This window comes from Plodia interpunctella, chromosome 7 (assembly GCF_027563975.2).
Source record: "Plodia interpunctella isolate USDA-ARS_2022_Savannah chromosome 7, ilPloInte3.2, whole genome shotgun sequence".
Taxonomy (NCBI): Eukaryota; Metazoa; Arthropoda; class Insecta; order Lepidoptera; family Pyralidae; genus Plodia; species Plodia interpunctella.
This window is the reverse complement of record NC_071300.1, coordinates 8513777-8538028: the sequence shown is the minus strand read 5'-3', so window position 1 is coordinate 8538028 and position 24252 is coordinate 8513777. Positions and strand designations below refer to the sequence as shown.

Sequence of the window (24252 nt, the reverse complement as noted above, 5' to 3'; positions counted from 1 at the left end):
CTCGCTTGGAAATAAAGTCCCAACAAAATCAAGATAAAAGTCCATGTTTCGTATTCCAGATAAGACAAGATTTCTTTTAGGCCAAAAGTCCAGATTTCATGAAAAGCGTTATGATTATAATTTTTAGAACCTATTGTAAAAAAATATAGAAGTTAAATATTTTCACTATTTTGTCGACAATTTTCGCTCTTGATAAATTTATCGAGAGCGATATTTGGCCGTTCCGTACGTTCCCGAAACTTTCGAGAGCACATTGTTACACTCAGCCCTATGACCTGACCATGGACAATGGAATTTCCGGAAATGGGGGATACGTCATTGCCAACAGATTCATGTAAAATCCGATTGCATTCACGAATTCACATCACTGAAATAAAATCGTCGGTTTTAGCGACGTAACATATTGCAAATAAGTGCGAAATATTGTGATATACTTCCCCTAGTATTAATTAATCTAGTTCAATTAAAATAAGTGAGTATGTCAGTTTTAATTTAGTGTAATATGTGCTCAAAATTCCGAGTACGATTATGACGTCCCGTCATTCATGTTACTCAATTCTGTTTTACATTCTTACTACGTTTTTGATTTGTCTTTATCTTTTATAAAACACATGTTCATGTATTTATATAGCACACTCAATACGCTGTCGCAATTGAATAAAACGCAACTGATAAACTATACGATTTGCAAGTCACTAATAGAAGACGCTTTGTCTAAAGGTGAATCAAATGTGAGAGTAATATAATTTCATACGTTCCAGATTCAATATGTTTATCTTGGACTGGTTTACGGGAGTTCTCGGTTTCCTGGGTGAGTCTTTGTTTCTTATATGTATTTCATAAAATTCGTCATATTGGTCAAAGTTCATAATTAAGTCGGAACAAAAACTATGAATTACAGTAAAAAATTTGACGCGCACTAGTTTTCCACAAGTCAGCTTATTACCACAAAAGTATTCTGGCCTTGTCTGTATGAATATTGTGACCACCAATAAATAGCTGGATATACTTGGTTGGTTTACCACAAACTTCCCACAATACTTAGGGGAAATTAAATATTGTGAAGTGTATGAAAAGTTAAACATAGCATGAAAAGCTTTTCAAAATCCACACAATTTGAAAGTAACAAAGTATAAATATTAAATTTCATAGTGTTCTTAAATTATGTTTATCAAACCAAAGTAAATGGTGCTCATAATACTTTATCTTGATCTCTACTTGTATTTTATGAAGGTTGTGATAATAATTTATATTTAAATTGTATATACTTACACCAAGGAAGTCAGTTTCAATGCATTGTGATATATATTGATTACAGCATTCTACAAGTGTTTATATGTAGTAGTAATACAATATTGTTATAAAATAGTTTAATTTTACTATAATCTAGAGATCTAGATAGACCTTCTGTTAGTAGGTCTATAAAAGAATTGTGAATTTAGATTTCTTTAATACAGTGGTGCCTGTGTCTTCCATATTCAAACATAACCAAGTAATATTACCACTAAATTTCCAAGTTCTTATAAACTTGTTAGTTCACTTAATTGTTTAGGAACATTTTAAAGAATTGAATAAAATTATCCTACTGATGACCCAACTGTATTTGCATCATGCTTTTTGTCAATAATGTGTGTGAAGGATTGAGGATAATAAACTAATAAGGCTATTGTATTATTAGGATGATAACCTAAATATTGTTAACTGCCACATTTTTATTTAATAAGTTAACGCCAGCTGGTGGCTGTACATGGAACTCTTTCTTCACATATTTTTTTTTGTCTTTTCAATCTAATCTCACTACAGTTACACATATCTGTAAACTATAAATGTTAGCTGAAGTTTCGGAACAAATTTTATATTTTTTTAGGTTTTGGTATCTATAATGGTAAAAACAGAGCCACTTATATATTATGTATGTAATTACAGGATTGTGGAAGAAGTCAGGCAAACTATTGTTTCTGGGGTTGGACAATGCTGGCAAGACCACACTGCTGCACATGCTGAAGGATGACAGACTGGCACAGCATGTACCCACTCTGCATCCCAGTGAGTACACTAATAATTACTATCTTTCCATATTTTTTCTCAAATATGTTTATCTAATTTTGTTCATGACAAATTGTGTAGAGAAATAGCTTTGTTACTTTGTTGTATAATAAATATGTTATGACTGAGTGACTGCAAAATGACTTTAATGAATATATTTTTGTCTCATATAATATATAAGATGGACAGAGATTGTGTTAGCCCCAAAGTAAGTTTGAGACTTGCATTATACTAATTCAACTATATGTTATGTATTTTGTAACATATACCTTAGATAAACATCAAAGGCTCAGATTGATCTGAAAAAGGGGTGTAGTCTGTTATACTATTTTGTCTCTTAACAAAGAATAATTTTTATCTTCACTATCTCTCTTTTTCATGGTCTTGTCAGTCTGCAGACTTCATAGCGTCGAGCCATCGAAAATAAAGTAATGTGTTTCGTTGCAGCGTCGGAGGAGCTGTCGATAGGCAGCATGCGGTTCACGACGTTCGACCTGGGCGGGCACCAGCAGGCGCGGCGCGTGTGGCGCGACTACTTCCCGGCGGTCGACGCCATCGTCTTCCTCGTCGACGCCTGCGACCGCGCCCGCCTGCCCGAGTCCAAGGTCTGATCACACTCATTTATTTATTATATTAATATTACTATCTATTATCACTAGCACATTCATTTGTGCTGTTCCATGGGCAGAGATATCTTATAATCTAAGCTTACAACGCATTTAATAGTTTCCCCCCACGAAAGCCTATGTTGGACCCCAGGTCGTAATTAAAAATTAATAATCTATTGCAAATTTCATCAAAATTGGCCCATCGGTGTAGCCGTGAAAGCATGACAGACAGAATTTGGCGTTTGTAATATGGAAGTATGGACCAAATGTCACCTAAATGTAGGAATATGGCAAAATGTATCTGTAAATGTTTGTATTTCTGAAAAGACAAATAGGAAAACCACCTTATTAACATTGCCTAGAAAATCTATGTCTTTTGTTTTATATAATTCAAGACAGGTGAAAATATTAGCTAGCTTTGTGCTATAATAAATGTAAGTACATATGTTGAATGAATGTGCGTCAACATTCACGTTGTTTTTATTATTTATAAATATGATGATTGACAAAGAAAGTTCGATACTATCATATAAGTAAACATGACAAAATTGTCTAGTCAAATTATTTTATTTTAACTGTAAGTTGTTTCTTTATTATGCCTTGGTTAATTCAAATTATCGCTGAATTATGGCTATTGGCACTTGTATAGAGTAGAAATTTCACATGACACTTAATGTGGTAACTCAGAATTTGTTCCCAATGATGGATGAATTCAGACAGCTGGTTGTAAAATCACAGACACAACACCCACCGGAGGATATGGAGTGGTTTTATTCTAGGGCGGAACCACACGCCAAACATTACGACTACCTACCGCCATCTAGTGGCAAAGTATACATACTAGTGAGCGAGAGACGGATTCGTGAACAAAGGTTGTGTTGTCAGGCGGAGCTGGACTCGCTGCTGACAGACGAGACGCTGAGCAACTGTCCCGTGCTGATCCTCGGCAACAAGATCGACAAGCCCGGCGCCGCCAGCGAGGACGAGCTGCGGCAGTTCTTCAACCTCTACCAGCAGACCACCGGCAAGGTGAGACACCGTCCTCTCTGTGTACAGTTACAGTTGTCCCGTGCTGGTCCGCGGCAACAAGATGACAAGCGTAAACCTACGTCATATCTGAAAAGCTTGTGATTGTATGGTGATTTGAATTTTTCTTATAAGTTATGTTATTTGCTTTGTCATGCTCATGCTAGCATCCAAATAAACATGATAATGATATCTATATTTGTCACGTAATTGTTTAATAAATCAATTCATTTATTTTGAGAATAAGAATGACATTATTTTTTGGTGCTTCGTTTTTAGATGAATTACTTCAATCAAGAACCGAAATTATCCATTCTTCTTATTACATTATCTTTATACACGTGTGTGTGTTTGTGTGTGCTCATAATAACAAAGAAAAAGACTATTCTATCTTATATTGTAGGTGTCGCTACGTTAATTTAACAAAGGCCATTGCTGTTTTATATTTTGTATGTGCGTGGTATAAAATGTTGATATTGTATCCAGGGCAAAGTGTCCCGGTCGGAGCTGCCGGGGCGGCCGCTGGAGCTGTTCATGTGCTCAGTGCTGAAGCGCCAGGGCTACGGCGAGGGCTTCCGCTGGCTCGCGCAGTACATCGACTGAACACCACCTTCCCCAACACCACCTCACACCACACTCAACTCTGCACGTTTCTACCTACCGATGAAACTATTGCGAGGCTTCCCCCCTTTTTGGGGTTTCGTTCCTCTAAAAACAGAACCCTAAAAACCACTTTGTCAAAACCATTTTTTGTAACTTTTTTTTCTGTTAAAATATCTATCTCGAATCGACTATTATTTATTGAGTTTTGTCCACAGACCATTTTGTCTGAGGCTTTGTCATAGGACATCAGTCTTATTCATAAAAAATTACAAACTATATACGTGTTTTAATTAAAACATTCATTTTCTAACATTGTCAAATAGCAAAAGAGTTCTAAAATGCTAATGTTTTAACTAGAATAGATTTAGTAAATTGTATTTTTTAAAGAATAAGGCTGCATTTAGACAGATTTCCATAATCAAACTGTCATATTTTTACATTGATATGTATAAAAATTGGGACTATTATTTAATACGTAGCTATATATTTTTAAATAAGACTCAGTTTACGAAGCCTCTTCTTTTTTTTCTGTTTATCTTAAATCTTTATTTTGTCATAATCATTCGGAAGTGGTGACGTATAGATTGATGTGTAAAATAAAATCGCGCCGTTTTGTTGCCTCGCTCACTAGTAATTTTAGTCTAAAACTTTCGCCCATCTGAAGCGGTGAATCTCAACTATATATTAATTATACATTCTAAAATTAGCGAATCAGCCTATATCAACGAATGAAATTGATTAGATATACATGGTGCAACCACTATTATAGTTATTACGTGTGCATGCGAGTAATGAGATCATTATAACCTTTGAACTGTTAATGATTGTACAGCAAAATTTTATCAATTACTTTTAGATAAATCAAAAATATATAAAATTTTGTTAGTTTTTGATGTCTGGTTTTAGATAATATAGTGCAAAGCATTTAATTTTAATATCAGTTTAAAGATTATATTGTATTCTAGAAACGCATGAACATACTGTTATATGCACTGTCATATTACTTAAAACTGAAACGTCTAAAGTACTTAAATAAATGTATGGAAGTACAAAGATATATATCCCTGATGACTTTAGCCAAACATTACTAGTTTGCGAGACGCTAAAAAGCCGCGATTTTTCAACCTCTCAGCTAAACACTATCTCCTAGCTGTAAACTGTTCAAGTGATTTTCGTTCGGCTGTTGAACTATTATAACATTTAAGTTACTACATACGCCTAAAAATTGGAGTAGTTACTCTGGTTCTTTATGTTTATGGAACTATAAATTTGTGTTTATATGAATAAGCTAATGGTGCAAAGCATGTAATTTGGTATTTTATTTTCATGGTCAGGTAATGGCAGTCAGTGTTGTCTTGTTCTGTGTCAGTGGTTCATGCCACAGCTTCCGTGCTCGAGGCGAAGCGTTCAAATAATTGCAGTTTTATTCATTATTTATATTTATCTTGTTCTCATTCCAACTTGAAGGTACTTTTGACGCGATATGTATTTTATTTTGCTGCTCACTGTGTTGTACATTTCTAAAACGACTAGTGGTATATTTTTGTAAATTATTTCAATCATTTGAATTTATTTAACGGAATGTTTATTTAAGCAATGTGAACTTTGGAACGGCTAGTCTACGTTAGGTAGATCGATATTAAATGAACTCTTGATAAATATTTTAATGATAAGTCTATGTATTGTGAAAATAGTCTCCGAGAATGTGACAAAATCGCAGTTCAATCGTCGTAAGAAGCACAAAATATATCCTTTATAAGGATGTTTGTCATCACAAAGTTTGTTCCGAGGCCTTCAAGCTATGTCCCATTGTTCAGTCGCGCTGCGTCGTCCACCGTCACGTGACATCCGTTATCAGATCAACGCAAAATAACTTGTATGAAGTTTGACGTACGTCAACGCATATCAGTATCAAAACCTATAGAAAAAACATCGGAGCACGACGGACCTACGTGGTGAGTCGCAACGGAGCGCGACTGAGCATTGGGCATAGCGCGAGTTTTTGTTAGTAAACATACAAGTTTCTATGCGACCGAAATAACGCTCCTGTCGGCAACAGGCAGGTTTTTCAATTCTGCGTACAAAACACGCACTAACACACCTTTGCAAACCTGTGAATCACTTTTGCAAATTTCTCATGTATTTATTTAACGAGCGTGTGCTTCAGGTACATTAATAACATAATGCTCAAGCGTTCACGTTATCAAAGTTACTACATTGTGTGTATTATGTCGTACTTGTGAAGTACGATGCGATGGTGGGTCGACAGCCGTCTCCAGAATAAGTTGCGATCAACTGCTGCTGGTCTCCAGCCTTTGTAGACATTGTTATTTGGTATATTATTTGCAGTTTTAAGTCCAAAAATAAAGTTTGTAATAAAATTTATATGAAATAATGATACTCTTTTATTTGAAGTTAATCCATTTAGTATTTGAGCGTTATTCAAACAGTTTCGTTAACTTGTTACTTCGGAACAGAACATAAATGAAACAATTTGTTATTACTAATTAAAATTTTAATGATAGGAAAATAATGCAATAAAAATACTAATGTATAGAATATTTCTAAAGTAATATTTTTTTTACAAACAACACCATGTCAAAATTTATTTTGTGAAAAATAATTGAGTAGACTTTTTTCAGTGCAATGGGAATGCTTTAATAAATAAATTGATTGAAGGAAATGACATAACTTCAATTATAAACAATGCATTAAAACTTTATATAAATCTACGGCTCTATTACAAATTAAAAAACGTACTCTGCAAAGTTGTAGGTAATTATTTACACTATATCCGCATATGATATTGCACTTTAACACTTAAAATTATATTGCATGAGTTCATAACATTGGTAGATGGCAACTTGCGATCAAACAACTAACATCCTTGTGCTATCAATATTACTTATTTCATTTCACTTACTATTTGTCTACAACCATGTCACACCAATCGCCTAGACTTACGTCGTGCTCGTCCAAATAATATTTTCTCTAATTTAGCTTCCTAAATCACACCGATGCCTTCGATCATACTACGTTCCATTAAAAATAACTCCGACTATCCGTAGCCCTACAATGGCCACCGAGTAAGTTCACGCGACTTCATGTGAGGTAATATCACATTTGGGACTATCAGTTACTTTAATAAATTATACTACCTACAAAATGCATACTTATTCCATACTCGAACATAGCGGTCGGTCGTCATAAATTTAAGAAAATATATAAAATAAATTTCTAACATTTCATGGAAGGAAAAATATTTATCTGTTTGTATAAAAAAGCTCGTGATCGAGTATGGAAGCGTATGGCCGTTACAACTATCGGGCGCCGGTAACTCGCCTCTCACAACATACAAACGGTCAGGCACAGCGTGGCGTCATGTATGTTACGGTCTACAATGCTACAAGTACTAAATGCAAACTCATTTATTTGGTAACTTAACCTAATATTTCATCACTGTTGAGATTTTCTATAGTATACTAAGTCATAATATCGATTTGATAGAATTCGGATCGATAATAATTTAGAAATCATGATAACGCACGAAACCGAAAATAAATAATTGTGAACAGTCAGCGAAAACATTCGTAGTGCATAAAAATATAATAAAAATTAAACTTAGCAGTAAACTTGGAAAACTCCACATCTAAATCATTAAAATTTAGTAACAACAATGATTTATATATTTTAATATTATATACAAAAATGTGTTCATCTCTTTTGCATGATCACAAATAGAATAGAAAAATTACAGTTTATCAGTTATCTGTAAAACTTTTCATATTGTCTTAGAATAAATACGCGACTCTGGGTCGTCGAAATCCATTGGTGTATCTTAAAGTATCGTTTTGCTTATGTTAAGGTTGAAATCACTTTGGTACATAAAACTAAACTTCATAGCCTTCCTTAGTAGATCACGATGTACACAGCAGCGGTAGTTCTCATTCAGTTCATCCACTTGCGGCAGTTGGGGGCGCCGCACATACACATTATCTTGTGGGCGTCGTCTTCTATGTCAAATTTGTAGTCGTAAGCCAGCTGCAAACAATAGTTTAGTATGTAGGAGAACATAAAGTGATTTTCAAAACAAATGGTTAGTTACATTTCGCTAATTAATCGATAGCTAATTCTGAGGGACAGACGTTTTTCCAATTACGAGGACGTTTTCTGTCCTCAATCAGAGTGACAGATCAGAATAATTCGATACATATTTTGCGACCTGATTTGACTATATCCGACGTATATACAATGTGTAAAGATTTTTATGAAATACGGTTTGCCGTACAATGTCCATACTAATATTATAAATGCGAAAGACTGTCTGTCAACTTTCACGGCTAAACTGTTAAACCGATTTTGATGAAATTTGAAATATAGTTAATGTCCCGAGAGCGAGGGCGAGGGCGAGGGCGAGGGCGCGGGCCACATGAAGCAACACCAGCAGACCTCCTCGCCGCGAGCGATGCGGCGCTTGGCGAAGATGATGATGCGCAGCTGGCGGTCGACCTCCACAGTCTCGGCCACGCAGTTGGGCTGGCACGAGTGGTTGATGTACCGCGCCAGGCCGCCGCTCAGCGTCGCGTCCACCACCCGCCGCTCGTCCAGCCGGAACATGTAGATGCCGCGGTTCTGCAATCGTTTGCACTGAGTAAATATTGTATATTTCACTTTAAAATGTTAGTATAGATATAGCTCTCAAAAAGAATATTGACTAATGATGTTTTAATTTAACAGTAAAACTTCTGCTGGCCTTAAACTGTGTTATTTGTGCACATTTATTTTTGAATATTCTTCACATACATCTTTGAACCAGAATATCAAAGTAATTTTCTATATCTTATTTCTGTTTTACTATCCATTAGCCACTTCAGTTTCTCACCATTTGTCATCTCTCGGTATGATTCTAAATATCCTACATATTACAAACGACTTTACCTTAGCTTCATACTGTTTCTCGCGAATCTCAGACAATTCGGAGCGAATGATCTCTCCGATGTACTCTATCACCATCGTGTGTTTCTCAATGTCGCGCGCCGCGTACAAACCTAGTCCTTGGATTTTAGATCTGAAATGCAAAAATAACACATGTGAAAATTGTACTATTTACCAAGAAATTTGTAAATTGAAAGTATTTTAAGTTATAATATAAATTCTTCATAAAACTTATTTAAACTGTCACAAACATTTTTTCCTTAGGTTGAAATCAAAATGTTCATATAAACTGTGACATAAAATTTTAGTAAAATTCGATGTTTAAGAATATACTTTCAACTCTTTATAATTATTTGACTATAATATTATAAATACGTAGTAGACCTAATTTATAATTTTTTAGTAATTAACAATAAATTAATGACAGTTTTCCTAGCCAAATTAACGTTATTTTCCATTCAGATTTCATCTTCTGCTCCTCATATACCGCTGTTAAATCGAAGAAGAAGATAACAAGCCACTATTTAAGTCCTGGTAAATGACATGCAGAGAACTATGGCTTACCTAGCCAAGTACACATTGTTTCTCCACTCCGATTTCATCTTCTTATACTGGCTGCTCTTCGTATGAACGAACTGTTTGGAATAAGGGCAGGCGGCAGTCGAGGATGATGAAGAGGCGGGGGGTACGCCGTGGTCGGCGGCGGCGGCGGGGGACGCGGGCACCAGCGACCTAGCTGGGCGACGCCAGCCGCGGCCGCAGCGCGCCTCGCTGCGCGCGCAGCCGGAAGGGTTCACCGCCAGCCCGCCCTCGAGAAGCGCGGACCGACCGAACTTGAAGCGGTAGTCTGTTAGCGTCTCGATACCTGAACGATACAATTAAATTATAACATTTCCAAATATTTTGGTTTCACAAATCACTTTTAACGATAAGACCGCAAAATGTATGTATTATTTTATTTTTTTTATCTGTAGTTTTGTTTATGTGAAATCACAATGTTTGTAATTGAATATGTTCAAATTAAAACTTACAAAAAAATATTGCAAAATTCAACCTAGTTTCTTTTTGCAAATTTAATATTTTCAGTGTACATAAATTAAACAATTTACCAGGCAAACTCTCCAAAACCCTGACAACCGCGGGTTCAGTGAGTCCAAACAGGTCTTCTCCGGTGACGTAGTTGGGCCACAGCTTGAGCACCCCGTCCTCTGTCCGGCCGTCGCGTAACGCCGCCACTGCGTCCAGCACCTGATACACAACATTTTCATTAGGAGATAGAACAGAACTAGCAGTTTTAAGAAGTGTGTACGGGGCAACTTGAATTTGTTACACACTTTGAATTTTTTCCGAAAACTGTTATAAAATATATTTTTTTGGTTTCGAGTAACATTTTAGATTTAAAGATTTATTTTTGATTTGTCACCGAAAAGAAATAAAACAAGATACACGAACATACAATAATTTAACAATCACTTAGGTATGTAACTAAAGTTAATAGTAAACTAAAAATATACATTAATAATATTTATTTTCACAAGTATTTCCGATACTTCATTTTATTTTTATAACTTTTCTGACAAATTAATCGAAAAAATTAAATGCCAAGATCATGAATACAGTCCAGAACTCGCATGCTAGCCTTCTTCTTATTGGCAACATGACAGACAGACGTACAGTCAGTTATCACGACATAAGTCAGTTACCGTGGCCCAGGCAGCGCGCGGTGTGGCCGCACTCAGTTCGTCGCGGTGTTCGTCCTGAGCCCGCACGTGGAAGCGAGGCTTGCCTTCCTCTTCTGTTATCCAGCACAAGTACCGGCAGCGGCTGTTGGCGCGCGACATCGACCAGTAGAACCTCACCTGGGTCAAACATAAATAAATATGGTAATAAATCAAATAGGTGATATAGTTCGCCCCCAAAGATAGAGAATTCTGATAATATTCGGGATAATAAGTCAAGCGTACTATATATTATTATATTTACATATGTATATACCCTACATAAACATCTAAGATCGTTTCAGATTGATCCGGGAATCTGAAAACGATCATTTTCTGCCTGCCTGGATCATGACCTGCCGGTGATCGAACCCGGGACCTCCAATGGTGTACGTCAACAATATCAAGAAATAAGAACCATTAACCCTTATTTCCGATTTAAATTAAGTTGTTGGTTTTTTTATAAATAAATCAGTCCCAAAGTAAGTTCGAGGCTTATAGAAAATGAATGGTACTTTATTAGAACATACTAAGTACCACTCGGAATAGCCTATTCACATTTATAATATAGGTATTACAATACGATATGAATAAACATAGATCTTTTTATATGATTATTAATGAACTTACAATCTTGTATCCGATGGGGTAGATGTAGTGGGGGGTGTGGAAGGCGGCCAGCTGGTGCGGCAGCAGATGTCCCGGACTCAGGAAGATCAGGCCCCCCACACGGATCAGGTGGTTGGTGTCCGAGTGCAGCATCACTGACGCCACTTGTCTCTGCTCGTCTCGGGAGATGAACACGCGACGTTGGACGCTTAGGGTTGTCAGCTCGTTATCCTTTTCATTCTGTGAGGGAAAGTTCAAATAAATATGTCAAAATATTATACCCATTCATACATATGCCATTGTCTTAAATCTTTAAGGGAATGATATGTAGAAATAAATCCTATATAAATATTATGATCAATCATGATGGTGATCATATGCTAAATGTCTAAACCTATTTGAAGTAAACTGATACAATCTAAAGAAACTTGAACCTGCATTTGATTCATGTTGTTATGAAACTAATAACTGGCACATAGATACTTATTATGCTATTTGAAGTTATATTCTAACCATATACCAAATTAAATCGAACTCCTTCCAGTAGGACGTTGGGTGTTTCAGTTACAAATAAGAGTATACATAACATACACAAACTTTCACATTCACAATTTCGCATTCATGATATTATTAGGAAGTAGGATACTCACTTTGGGCGCATGAGAAGCGCAGAAACACGACTTGTTCTTGTAAAACACGCAGCTGTCCTTGACGGCACAGCCCAGGTGGTACACACTACCGCACCGCACCTTGAAGCAGCGTACAGTGGCGCCCAATCTCTTGCAAACTGCGCACACCGCACTAGAACCATTCGCTAAAGCCGTCTCAACGTTCATCAGAGCCCCACTAACAGTTTCGTACACTCCTTCCGACCACAGCGCGCAGTTCAAATGCACCCAACGGTCCACGTCACAGTTCAATAGTCTCGACACCCCATCCGCCACACCATCCCCTTGAATTCCACACAATTCACAACGTCTTGAATCTTCATTTGTCACTGGCATAATCGCTACGCCTGTTCTAAACACCAATTCGGTCAACTCTCTATCCGTAGGACGTTTATATTTCGCTGGCGGGCCAATACAGCCGGGCGACCAAGCTTTGTATCTAATCCCTCGATATTTCTCTTTCTCTGTGCTTTGGTTACTTTTTTCGTCTTGTTCCACGCTCTTCAGGTCTTCATCTAGAGCCGTGACGTCGTCTCCCACTTCTTTCATTAATTCATCATTGTCTAACGAGTCAATGAAAGACAAGTCCATTTTCTCGTCTTTGATATCGGGTTTAATGTCCAAATCATCAGTTTCCATACTTTCGGTCGATGCAGTATCGAAGTCGTCTCGGTCTTTAGATAAATTAGTTTCGACGTCAGATTTACTGTCTTCCTTTACCGCGGGTTTTGATTTTCCATCGAGAATTATATTCGTCGGTCTCCAAGCGAACCTCTCATAACACTGAGTACTACAGAAGAACAGTTCAGAATCGCTATCACAGAGTATTTCTTCGGCATTGCCCTTGTTGGCCGAAAGCAACGGGAACTCTGAAGCTTTTGCTCTGACAACAGAATCCAATATCACGACGTCACAGTGCCGGCAAAATTTAGCTGCCCCATTGAGGATACTCTGAATATCTATTGGTGTTCCCTCTTTACCGTCTTTGCCTTTCGATCTATACAGACCTAACTTGTGTGAAGGTGGCGTTGCCGTTCTTTCTATAATTTGGTAGGATGTCGGAGGCGGTATGTGTAGAATTCCCGCTAACTCTTTTAGTACACCGAGAATATCTTCAGCAGCACCAGAAGTTAGTGTCAGAGTGACCGTCACATTTTCATTACTCTCCATACTGCCCGGGGAATCCACCATCTTTGATTTCATAGATGAGCCAGTGTCTATGGCCTTCAACTTCTCGTCTTCATCTTTGAGTTGGTATAATGAGACAGGTTTCACTCGAATAGGTACGGGTGCAATGAGAGGTATGATGGGCGAAATTCGACCTGAGTCGCTATCCTCATCTTCTTCATCGTCGTCAATAAGTTTCAAGCCTGGGAACCTATTCGCCGGCTCTAAGTCGAGACATTCCGGACTTGAACAACTAACAATACTGTCGGGAGTATCTGTATCGCGCTCTTTACAAATGAAATCCAACTTCTTGTCTTCCAGGTCATCATCGAACATGATAGGTTGAAATTCTTGATCATAGAATCCTCTCTGCGTGGATGTCGCCGGTTTCTCAGGCAAAGGTTCTTCTTCTCCAAACGGTTTCGTGTTGTAGTAATCACCTACATTAGGTATCTTAGCATTTCCGAACTCTCCTACTAAATCGCCTTTCAGAAAGTCATAATCTTTGCTCTTTAATTTAGTCAAATCTCCGGAACCAAAGAGGGGACATACGGCAAAATTTGTTGTCAATGATGGTTCCTGGATTTGCATTGGAGGTAATAATCGAAGTTGCGCCATCAAATTATCAATAAAGGTGTCATAATCTTCCTCATACCGAGATCCCTTTCGCGGCCTCTTTTTAGCATTAGCCGCATTCATGCTATTTTCTGCGGCAGCTTTTATATTCATTTGCATCTGTCTACGTTTCTTTTGTTGGTATTCACGTCGCTTTCTCTTTTTCGCTTCAGAAGGAGTTTCAGGAGCGTTGACTTCGGACGACGGGTCCATAGTTACGCTTTCAGGGAATTCCTCTTTCATTGGTTGATCCATCTTGCCTTGATCTGAGGCCGTAGACACTCCAGATGTGGCAGACTGTTGTGAACTTTCATCTATTAGTTCTTTTTTAACGTCTAATGGAGTAAAAGGTCTATGTACGGGGCTTTGCATCGGCGGCGCAATTTCCTTTTTAATGGCCTGCTGTAATTGTTGATTCTCAACGCTAATTGGATACATCTGCATTGTTTTTATTGTAGGTGAGCTTTCCGGGATCGGCGTGGTCTCTTCTTTGGTCATAATTTTCATGGGCGGTTTCCGCACATCCATCAATGATTGAGTCGACGTGTGCATCAAAGGTGATATAGAAGACGTCGGGATAGACGTCATAGCCGTTTGCATCGGGCGGGAAGTAAACGGTGAATTTACAGTTATTTGTCTCGGTGAATTCTTAGGGATTTCGACTTCTTGTGATAACGCTAAAGTGGGCGGAGGAATTGATGGTCTGGCTAATTGGGCTTCTAGTGATGGTATAGTGCCCAATGCCGGAGCCGTTCTTTGAATGGTCATAGTGCGTTGAGGAACAACATTTGCCGCTGTCGTAGTAGTCTGAAGCAGCTGTTTTAATAACACATTCTGAGATTCATCGTTCCTCTGATTTGCTGCATTCTGTGGCAATTTATTGCCTGCATTATCAGTTGTTGCAGCTGCAGCGTTAGGATCGTCAGTCTCCATCGGTTCTGATTTAACTACGACAGCCTCAACACTATGTCTCTTCGTAGGTTGTATGTGTCCAACGATGAGATCAGTCTTTGGTTCATCAGTCGACTTTGACCTTTTCAATGGCGAAGTTAGCTGCGTATGCAACAATTTTGACGACTGGATATAATTTATAGTACCAGTAGGTGTCTTCGCTTGCATTTGACCTTGTAATTGGCCCTGTATTTGTCCTTGAATTTGCCCAATTCCTGCGCTCACGATACTGTGGGTTCTAATAGTGACATTGGGGGCTGGTTCTTTATTTCCCATTATCGGCCTCGACGTCATCACTAAAGCTGGTGGCTGACTCGAGCTGATACCTTGTTGATTGAATGAGATAGTACCAGCACTTATTTGTCTTGTTGGTTGTAATAATGTGTGACCTAATATACTCGTAGGAAGGACTTGACTTTTCTGGTAACCACTAACAGTAGTAGTGACAGTGTTCGAGTGAATCATTGTATTTGGCGTGCTACTGTGAATCTTAGATAAGGCTGGCATCTGAATGATTTGTGATGCCATGGATGTTTGATTCGAGTCTTCTGTAGACATGAAATTTTGATTGGTAATTAAGGGAGATTGCGCTGGAGATTTCATTAATTGGGTCGGCATACCTACAGGGGAGTTAATAGGGGATACTGTGGGAGATTTTCGCATTTGTCCTAATGTAGATAATGTATTGATTCGTGAGCCGACCATTTGTGCTACGCTCATAGGTATATTATCAGAGGGTGGCATTGGTGTAGGAGGTTTCGGTTGAGGAGAAGGCCTGGAAGCGGCCACTTCAACTTTGGAAGAAGGCAATAAGTTTTCGAAGTTAACCTGAGTGGGCGTGGTAGCGTCACTGTTCTTTCTCATCACTGCAGAATTTGGCGATTCTACCTTTGACGTGTTCGTGTTTAGCGAAGACATTATAGTACGTAGTTGTTGCGAAACGTTCGCCACATTAGAAGTCAATTCTGATGGATGTGACAGCGGCGACAGTTGAGGCACAGTGGCTGACTGCAGACCCAATCTATCAGGTTCTCTTTTCTGATAAGTCATTTGTTCTTGGGCATCTTTATTGTCATGTTTAGGAGGAATATTCATATTCGGATTCTGAATGTTAGGGTTGCCCGCTTTTGGGTTCGGTTGTTTCAGTCCATATGTCTTAGTTTCATCAATATTCTCAAGTATACAAAGCATATCTTCAAATGTCTCTACGCGTTTAGGATTTCCCTCAACGGTTTCGGGGTGTTCCTGCATCGTGATGTCATTCAAATATCTTTCTTGGGAAGGCGTGGGCGATGGTATAGATATTTGAACTGACTCCTGAGCCATGTCCGATGTAATTTGCATGTTAGAGTCTATGACCATCTCTTTGGTCTGGTTAGCAATAGCCTTAATAGTTTTAACAACATTCTCTTCGGCTTTGGTGTCGGTAGTTGGCGCATTTTGACTAGACTGTTCCGATATCGATTTGTTATAAGACAGTAATAAATTACTCTGCATATTATCTTCGGGTTTATCCTCGTCATCACCCTCCATGATGTTATCTGGTATTTTCTCTGGAATGGGATCCGGACTCTTTATGTCAGTTTTGCCTAACAATAGCGGAGTTCGATCAGTGATACATAGTGAATGTGGCAGTTCAGTTTGTTGGCTAATTTCAGTCTCAATGTCGATATCTTTATTTCCTTCCTTGATAATAGGCGGTCTGTGGTCAATTGCCGTTTGTTGCACCAAATGTTGAGGAGTTGACGTCGTTGGGTTTTGTAACTCACGATCTGGGTTATTTTCTGTAGTGACCGTGCTGTCTGGCGAAGCGGCTTCGTCTTGGAATATTTTCGCAGGGAGAGTGGCGTCATGAGTCACTGATAGACTAGAAAGTTTCGTATTTGTTAAAGTCAAAGACATTGACTTATCTATTGTCTTAACTATCTTCTGTTTTACTTGATGCTGCGTCAATAATGAGACTGGCACTCTCGACGTGCCGGCAGTATTCGAGGTCGCTAATGATATCACTGGACTCATATTAGCTACTTTAGGTACGTTAGGAGATATCACACTTATAACCGAACTCAACGACTTTGAAAGAGACGGTGCTGAAGACATAGTAATATTTAAAGGGGCGTTAGATAAATTCAGTGGCATTTTCTTAATTTGTGGCTTTGCTACGTTACTGTTTATAGGAACTGAGAGATTCTTTAGAACTGGGACTGATATCGTCTGATTTGCTATGGAGACGGAAGCGACAGTCGCTTGAGTGGCGTCATTTAATATTTTTGTATTGGAATGCGGGGAGAGGACGGTTGCACTTAAAACTGGTAACCGCGAAAGCGGCGCGGTCGATGACGGATTCATGATTTTGTACTGCTGGACGTTTCCTGAAGATTGTTTTCCTGTTGATAAACTAATAACTGCTACAGTTTTTGTGGCTGTCTCCGTACGAGTCGACGTCTGCGGAGTCGCCGTTTCTTCTTCCGCTTCGTCTTCTGGTTTCCCACTATCTATTAGCTCCTCAAAGTCTTCTTCAGTGGCTATTCTTTCTTCTGGAGATATGACTCCCGGCTCGACGAGGACTATGTCATCGTCTTCCATATGTTCGTCTATATCATCTCCATCGTCATCGTCGTCTCTGTCAGATGACGCGCGAGTGTCTGAAGTCGTAGCGTACTCGGTGTCGCCATAGACTACATATCTTCGATCAGTCTGTTCAGTTTCTTCAGGTGTAGGCGGGGCGGGGGTTTTTCCCGCGAAACGGGGACGTGGGGGGGTGCGACGTTTAAGAATGGAGACTTTATTAATGTGCGGAGGTCGTCTTCTTTCGTCTTCCCGTGGAGGCCACACTGGGGCGCCGCCTCGAAGTCCAGGTTTAAAGTATCTGTATCCAGGGGGAATGGGGGCGGTGTGGTGGCCCATGTGTCCGCCGCCGCCGCCGCCGCCGTCGTGCGAGGGCGCGGGGGAGGCGGCGGGGGAGGCGGAGGGGGTGGGGGTGCGCGGCACTTGCGGGGAGCGCCGCGGGGAGGGGGACGCGGGCGCGCCGCCCATGGGGCTGTATTGTTGGCGCTGAAGCATTTGCTGGCGCTGTGGACGAGACACGTATATTAATCCTAATAAAAAGTTAACAATATATAAAATATGAATAACAAAATATTCTATACTTACAGCCATTTCATTAGCGGGGTTGCCAGGCGAGGGCAATGGTTGAGGACTGCCAAGTGGTGATGTCTGTTGACGACTGCCAAACGGTACACCAACTCGCATTCCTGGAACAACATTTCAATTCTAACAACATTCAGTAGAAACCTTAACTAAATCAATCTACCTACCTTAATTCATTGCAAATTCACCATTATTACCACCCGTGTAACAGAAAATACAATGTTATATAAAATGAAATCTTGAATAAATAAATCTATAAATACCAGTTGATACTATATAGTGGCAAATATTTGTCAAGAGTGAAAATAAAAAGAATACTAAATACCTTGTTGATGGTGTTGTTGTTGCCTGGCGAAACGTGTGGGCAGTGGGGAACACCCAGGGGCGGGTCTTGAGAATCTACCCGTTGTATAGTCCATCTAAAAAATAAAATATAAAACACTTGTAAGTAATTTTTAAAACCTAGTATATAACAAATATTTTTGTTTATGAGCTTTCTAGCCTTGTGAGAATACAATTTAGAAGTCAAATGTATGGATTTGACAATAGCCTTCAAATATAACGCTCTATATTATGTTCGGTTTATGTTGAAGATCATTTCTTATGTGAGTGTGTATGAAAATGTGCTATTCAATACAAGTGCTTCAGTATTAACTAGTTAATTTTCTTGTTTCAAAGTTTAGATACTTACATTATTATGTAACTGCGGCGAATGTGACGCCACAGGGCTTTGGATTTGTGACTGTTGGTATATCTGCAACAAAATATGATTGAATTATCAATATTATACTACATAGTCATCTTATTATAGTCATATTCCTAATGGATTCATGAGTCAGATTGGTATATAAACGAATGTGGCAGAATTAGGATTTGAATCTGGCACCAGTAGATTCACAGGCGCGCGTTTCATCCACTGGACTACTACTATAAAGATTCAAAACTTCAAAATGATCGTATATTTCATCAAAACATACCTGAGGGCTACGACTAGGCGTGGGCAGCTGCGGACTAGTCCTCTGTGCTTGCAACTGTTGCAAGAAGTGTTGCGGCGACATCGACGACTGCATCGGCGACTGCTGCGTGTGCATCGGCGACTGTTGCAGATGCATCGGCGACTGCTGCGAATGCATCGGACTTTGTTGATGCATTGGGGAGTGCTGGGTTTGGATTTGAGGCTGTTGAGTGTGTAGCGGCGACTGTTGCGGGTGTAAAGGACTTTGTTGATGCATAGGAGATTGTTGCGGATGCATAGGCGATTGTTGGGGATGCATCGGGGATTGTTGATGCATCGGCGATTGTTGATGCATCGGCGACTGTTGCGGCATATTCGTCTGTTGGACGTGCATTGGAGACTGCTGCGAATGTAATGGAGACTGCTGCGTGTGTAGAGGGGATTGCGTCGACGGATGCAGAGGAGATTGAGACGTATGGTGTAGGGGCGACTGTTGAGAATGCAACGGCGATTGCATTGGAGAAGTTAGGTGATGGAGAGGCGACTGCGGCGCTAAGGTATGCAGCGGCGATTGGGAATGTGGAGATTGCACGTGCAGCGGAGACATGGCTGGCCTCGAGCCAGGAGGCCGCGGAGTAGCGCCCGCGGCCTGCATGGCGCCTCGTACATTCGCCAGCTGTTGTTGGCTGAACTGCACCATTCCTACAGACTGCCCACGTTCTTGAACCCCGGACAGTTGCCTCACTAGCTGCTGTTGCGGTGCCCCTGCCTGTTCGATCACTAACGTACGTCCCCCTTGAAGAATTCTTCCTTGAGTGTTTAATGGCGACGTCACTAATCCTATTCTCTGTTGCGTCATAGGTTGACCGTCAGCGTTTAATACAGTCTGTTGTGTTCGAATCAAAGTTTGTTGTTGCTGCACGCCTTGCAAGCCTAATTGCATCGGTCTGTTTATAGTCTGCTGTTGCATTTGAGGAGACTGCGGCATGTTCTGGTTGGATTGGAAGATAGTTTGGTTTGTAGTAATCTGTTGCTGGTTTATAACAGTTTGCTGCGCTAGCTGAGGGTTCTGTTGTCTTTGTTTCGTTTCATATTCCTAAAAAAACAAAAAATATATATAAATACTTATTTCTCATGAAAACATTTATTTGTATAAATGTAAAAATATATATATATAATTTATATTTGCCAACGAACCTGCATGAGCATTCCATGTTGTCGAACTTGCTTCCTCGCTGCGTCGAGATGTTTTTGCAAAGCGGATTGTTCTGTCGACACGCGGAGCAACTCAGCCGCGTCGTTCGGCATCAACTCATTGCCAGACTTGCGCAGTTGGCGTTGCTTGCTATTCAGCGACTGAAAAATCAAGAGAAGAGTGTAAACGTTTATTCAGTACCGAGTTAGATCGATCCTGGAAAGGTAAAATCCCTGCGTGCGGGCGGAGGAGGCCGCGCTTGACTACAAAGCTCACGAACACAAAGCGACTACGGCTCACCTTGCGGATCTTCCTCAGTTTCTGCACTTCGGCCTCGTAATAGGCCTGCTGCTGCGTGGCGAAGCTGTTGAACTGTTTGAGCCAGTGTTCGTAGAGCAGACGCTTGTGGTGGTCGGCCTCGGACAGCAGGCGGTCGGGCGGCGCGGGCGGCTGCGGCGGCGGGGCGCCGCTGAACAGCGGCACGGAGGGCGCGGCGGGCGCGGGGGCGCCCAATGCCGCACCCACCCCCGCCCCCGCACCCACACCCGCACCCGCACCCGCCGGACCCGCCCCGCTCCACTCCCCGCCGTCCCGCTCCTGCTCGCGCTTCTCCTGCTCCAGGAGCTCCTCCAGAAGCAACGGTTGCTCCTGATTTACGTTCTGATGGTTAAATTTAGCCTTGTGACGTCGCCGTTGAGCGACGCACGACACCCTCGACTCTGTCGCCGGGCGCGTTTCATTAGAGTTTATTTATTTCTAACTACGCTTTTCCCCTTTGTTAATGGCGTACTATTTCGTAAGATCGAGTGAAGAAACTCGATCTAAATAATTATATTTTCATAATGTTGATTTCAAATTACATTGAAACCCATTTTACCCGTCTCATCTTTGAGCTTACTATCTTGGAGAAATTTTCATAACGATAAACCATTTACCACATAATAAATAATAAAGCAATTTATTTACGTTGTCTCCAAGACACTATACGCGATAAGTGCATTCCGCGAAATGTTGTGGCAAAATACAACGTTGCTTACAAATTTTACTCTAAAAGATTGGTGCAACTTTCTAATAATTTACTGAAAATAAGATGTGTTTTCTAATAATGTGCGGAATTAAAAATACTAAGATAGGAAGTCATTATCTAAAGGCAAGATTGATCTAATTGTACTAAAGGGTGAGAAAGACACAATGTTTAAAATGAAGAAAGGAAATGAAATAAGTTGTTCTCTCGTAATCCCCTTGTTTTTGCCTTGCCGTAAATAACTATCTATATTTTTCTGGGATGTCCCAGATTTACAAAATTTTTTTAATAAACGTATACAAAATTATATAAACAATAATTTAATATCAGTGAGATTAAAGATGAATAAAGCAACAGCAAAATTATGTAGTTAATGAAATTGCAAATTAAGATTGTAATACACATGTACAGCGAATAATTATCGTCCTATCTCTTATCTACATTAAAAAGCGACCCACCACCTCAAAAGTCAAGATGAGACAGGCAAAATTCTATCCTATTTCTTCCCAATACGACTCATTTTAGTGTTTGTTAGATTCCTAAAGTTAGTTTTGTGTTAGGGAGGATGCTGAAAAGGTAATGGTTAGTTAATAGGCATGCGTGCCGCGAACAAGCAAAGAAACAAGCGATCAGACGACAGGGTAGCGTGACCAGGCGTAATGTAGTGTTCTCTAGAAAATAGGAAGGGTAGTTTAAGGAGTAGTACAAGGATAATAAAGGAAGGACAAAGAAAACTAAAGACGAACTGAAATATTTTCACGTAACTTCTCGAACAATACATATAGTTGGCGTTGTAAAAGTGCTCACTAGACGAGGGACAAAAGATAATAACGCTCCGTCCCGCTTCTTCTCGTGTATATCTAAATACGTGTTTACTGCCGAAACGAAAGATATAACAAAGTCTATAGTTTTCTCTATCTATAGTAAGGATAGATTGGATTAGTAATGTTCTGTATGTATTGTAAAAATGAGAATGAACTTTACAACGGAGCTGATTACGTTAATAAAATTCTTTGAAAAATTTGTGACATTGTCTCATTGGCTTTCGGGGCCTAGTAGAGAGAAATCAAAGTCTTGTTGATATGATTTTCGAAAAAAGATGACTTATTTTTATATGCCCGAAAGTATTCTGAGTCTAAGTATATTTAAAATAAAGTTGCATAGGAATGTTTATATATTGTAAGATTAGTGATATATATCGAATAATCTGTGAGATTGGTGAACCAAGTCTAGATCTAAGTTTGTTAAATATGATTCGGAAAGTCTGTATACGAAGGTTCGGAATTATTAGAAAATGAGTATGGCTCAGAAACTCTATAACATAAGTTTTGTGACATCAAATGTCCAAAGCTGATAAATAGATTTTGGTAAATCTGGAAGGTATAGTACAGGTTCAGAGAAGACTGAAAGGTTCAAAATATCGAATGTCTAAGAGATGAAATTTTAAGTTAGTTTTAGTACAAGTTTCAATAGTTTTGTAAGGTGTAAGGGTTAGGAAGGTTTTAAGGTATTTATATAGGGTCAGAAGGTTTGTACACAGGTTCGGAAGGTTGGTACACAGGGTCGGAAGGTCATAGAGGCGGTCTGACCTGCAGCAGCAGCGGGCGGCGATGCAGCCACTCGGCCCACGCGTCCGGCTCAAACTGCGCACAACCAATCACCGACATGCAAACCATGTACTGATACAACCTACGCGACACGCCGACGTTCATATGAGTTTGTATTTGACTTACATATTCGTAGAATTTTATTTCACCTTTTTGTTACTTTCTCTCCATTTTATAAGGCCTTGGAATACTAAATATCAATGAAATTAATCAGAAATCGGGAGTGACGGACATTAAGTAAAAAGTTATACTAATCTTACATAAAATAATTACTTTATTTTCGTTTATATTTTTGACTAAAGACTTTGGATTTAATATAAAAAAAAGCATAAATTGTAAATATTGGTGATAAAACTCTTATGAACGTGGTGATAAAAATGATACCCATGCAATATTATTCTTTTGAGATTCTCTTTAATTGGTCGGAATATGTACATCATATGAGACCTCCACCAATGAATTAAAAAGTAATATTGCTATGGATATGGCAATCGATAACGCATAACTTGACATTGTCTGCGATGCGGTCAAAATAAGCGAATCATAAACATCATTTACGGTCAAATTTTACGGCGGTATTTAAATCATTATATGTACATTAAAACACTTTTTTTATACACTTTCAGAATGACCGTAGTATTATGAATGTAGTGTGAAAGATTAAATATAAGTGATGATGGGTACCAAACAATTGTATGTTTATTTTTCACACAAACTATTTCTATATAAAAGTATGTAACATTTTTTTATTGTAGAATTTTATTTGTAAACAAATTAATCGTTTACAATCAAACATGAAGAGAAGTGTTTTAATGTACTGTCTGCCACAGAGAAATGTGACCCCCCGCGGTTTGAACACCATCTCTTAGGGGGTCAGATTTCTCTGTGGGAGACTGTACAACGACTTTGATGAAAATGTGTTTCAAAAGGCAAATATTCTTGTAGTTACGCAATTTTATAGCTTATACAAAATTAATTCTATTATGAAACACATTTTGTCTATGTTGCTAGAGAAAAAATGGCACCGCAAAATATGACCAAGCTTGTACGGCATACACTTAAAGCGGCTGGATTCGCTTTGACAGTTTGGTCTATGGCCAAAACGGATCCGCACAAAAACATGAAGATAAAAAAATATTACTACATGCACGACAATGTATTTAAAAATCCTCCAAGACATATTAATATATTACTGTTTATCATTAGTATTTTAATGATTCGCATTATCTTTGTAAGTAGTAGCTTCGTTTAGAAATTATTTTATTAATTATTTTTTATTAAATTTAAAGTATCAATCGTGACAGCTTTCAGGCAACAAATGAATGGAACCTTAAGCCAGATAGGATCACCATTCATATCATCTTAAATCGCTATG

General features: G+C 39.1%; 2 protein-coding genes across 18 annotated transcripts in view; one reads left to right on the top strand and one right to left on the bottom strand.

Annotated features, from left to right (window-relative positions):
- Window positions 1–313: 313 nt before the first annotated feature.
- On the top strand, window positions 314–6678 carry Sar1 (Secretion-associated Ras-related 1). Its single transcript, XM_053747295.1, has 6 exons — window positions 314–472; window positions 762–811; window positions 1927–2046; window positions 2494–2651; window positions 3540–3683; window positions 4167–6678. The coding sequence occupies exons 2-6, from the start codon at window positions 769–771 to the stop codon at window positions 4281–4283; spliced, it is 582 nt and encodes a 193-aa protein (XP_053603270.1). The 5' UTR covers window positions 314–472; window positions 762–768; the 3' UTR covers window positions 4284–6678.
- Window positions 6679–6776: 98 nt separating this feature from the next.
- Window positions 6777–24252, bottom strand: part of LOC128671105 (histone-lysine N-methyltransferase 2C-like) — a 43485-nt gene continuing 26009 nt past the window's right edge. For 12 of the 17 annotated variants that reach the window (XM_053747268.2, XM_053747270.2, XM_053747271.2 and 9 more), the window contains 15 exons: window positions 22860–22913; window positions 20547–20906; window positions 20249–20407; window positions 19074–20147; window positions 18788–18850; window positions 18422–18515; window positions 18100–18200; window positions 12196–18018; window positions 11567–11785; window positions 10922–11077; window positions 10328–10466; window positions 9783–10083; window positions 9222–9351; window positions 8733–8915; window positions 6777–8324 (listed from right to left, as the gene is read on the bottom strand). In XM_053747268.2, the coding sequence (XP_053603243.1) occupies window positions 8232–8324; window positions 8733–8915; window positions 9222–9351; window positions 9783–10083; window positions 10328–10466; window positions 10922–11077; window positions 11567–11785; window positions 12196–18018; window positions 18100–18200; window positions 18422–18515; window positions 18788–18850; window positions 19074–20147; window positions 20249–20407; window positions 20547–20906; window positions 22860–22913 (8949 nt within the window). In that variant the 3' untranslated portion in view covers window positions 6777–8231. The remainder of the gene's footprint in view (window positions 8325–8732; window positions 8916–9221; window positions 9352–9782; window positions 10084–10327; window positions 10467–10921; window positions 11078–11566; window positions 11786–12195; window positions 18019–18099; window positions 18201–18421; window positions 18516–18787; window positions 18851–19073; window positions 20148–20248; window positions 20408–20546; window positions 20907–22859; window positions 22914–24252) is intronic. The other 5 variants (XM_053747272.2, XM_053747284.2, XM_053747281.2 and 2 more) reach the window with 3 other exon arrangements.

What these genes read in the sequence shown, in the direction of transcription:
- Sar1 (XM_053747295.1), top strand. Translation starts at nt 769, where the DNA reads ATGTTTATCTTGGACTGGTTTACGGGAGTTCTCGGTTTCCTGG. An exon ending in TGTACCCACTCTGCATCCCA is followed by an intron (nt 2,047 to 2,493) that starts GTGAGTACACTA and finishes GTTTCGTTGCAG; the next exon opens with CGTCGGAGGAGCTGTCGATA. An exon ending in CCCGCCTGCCCGAGTCCAAG is followed by an intron (nt 2,652 to 3,539) that starts GTCTGATCACAC and finishes TTGTGTTGTCAG; the next exon opens with GCGGAGCTGGACTCGCTGCT.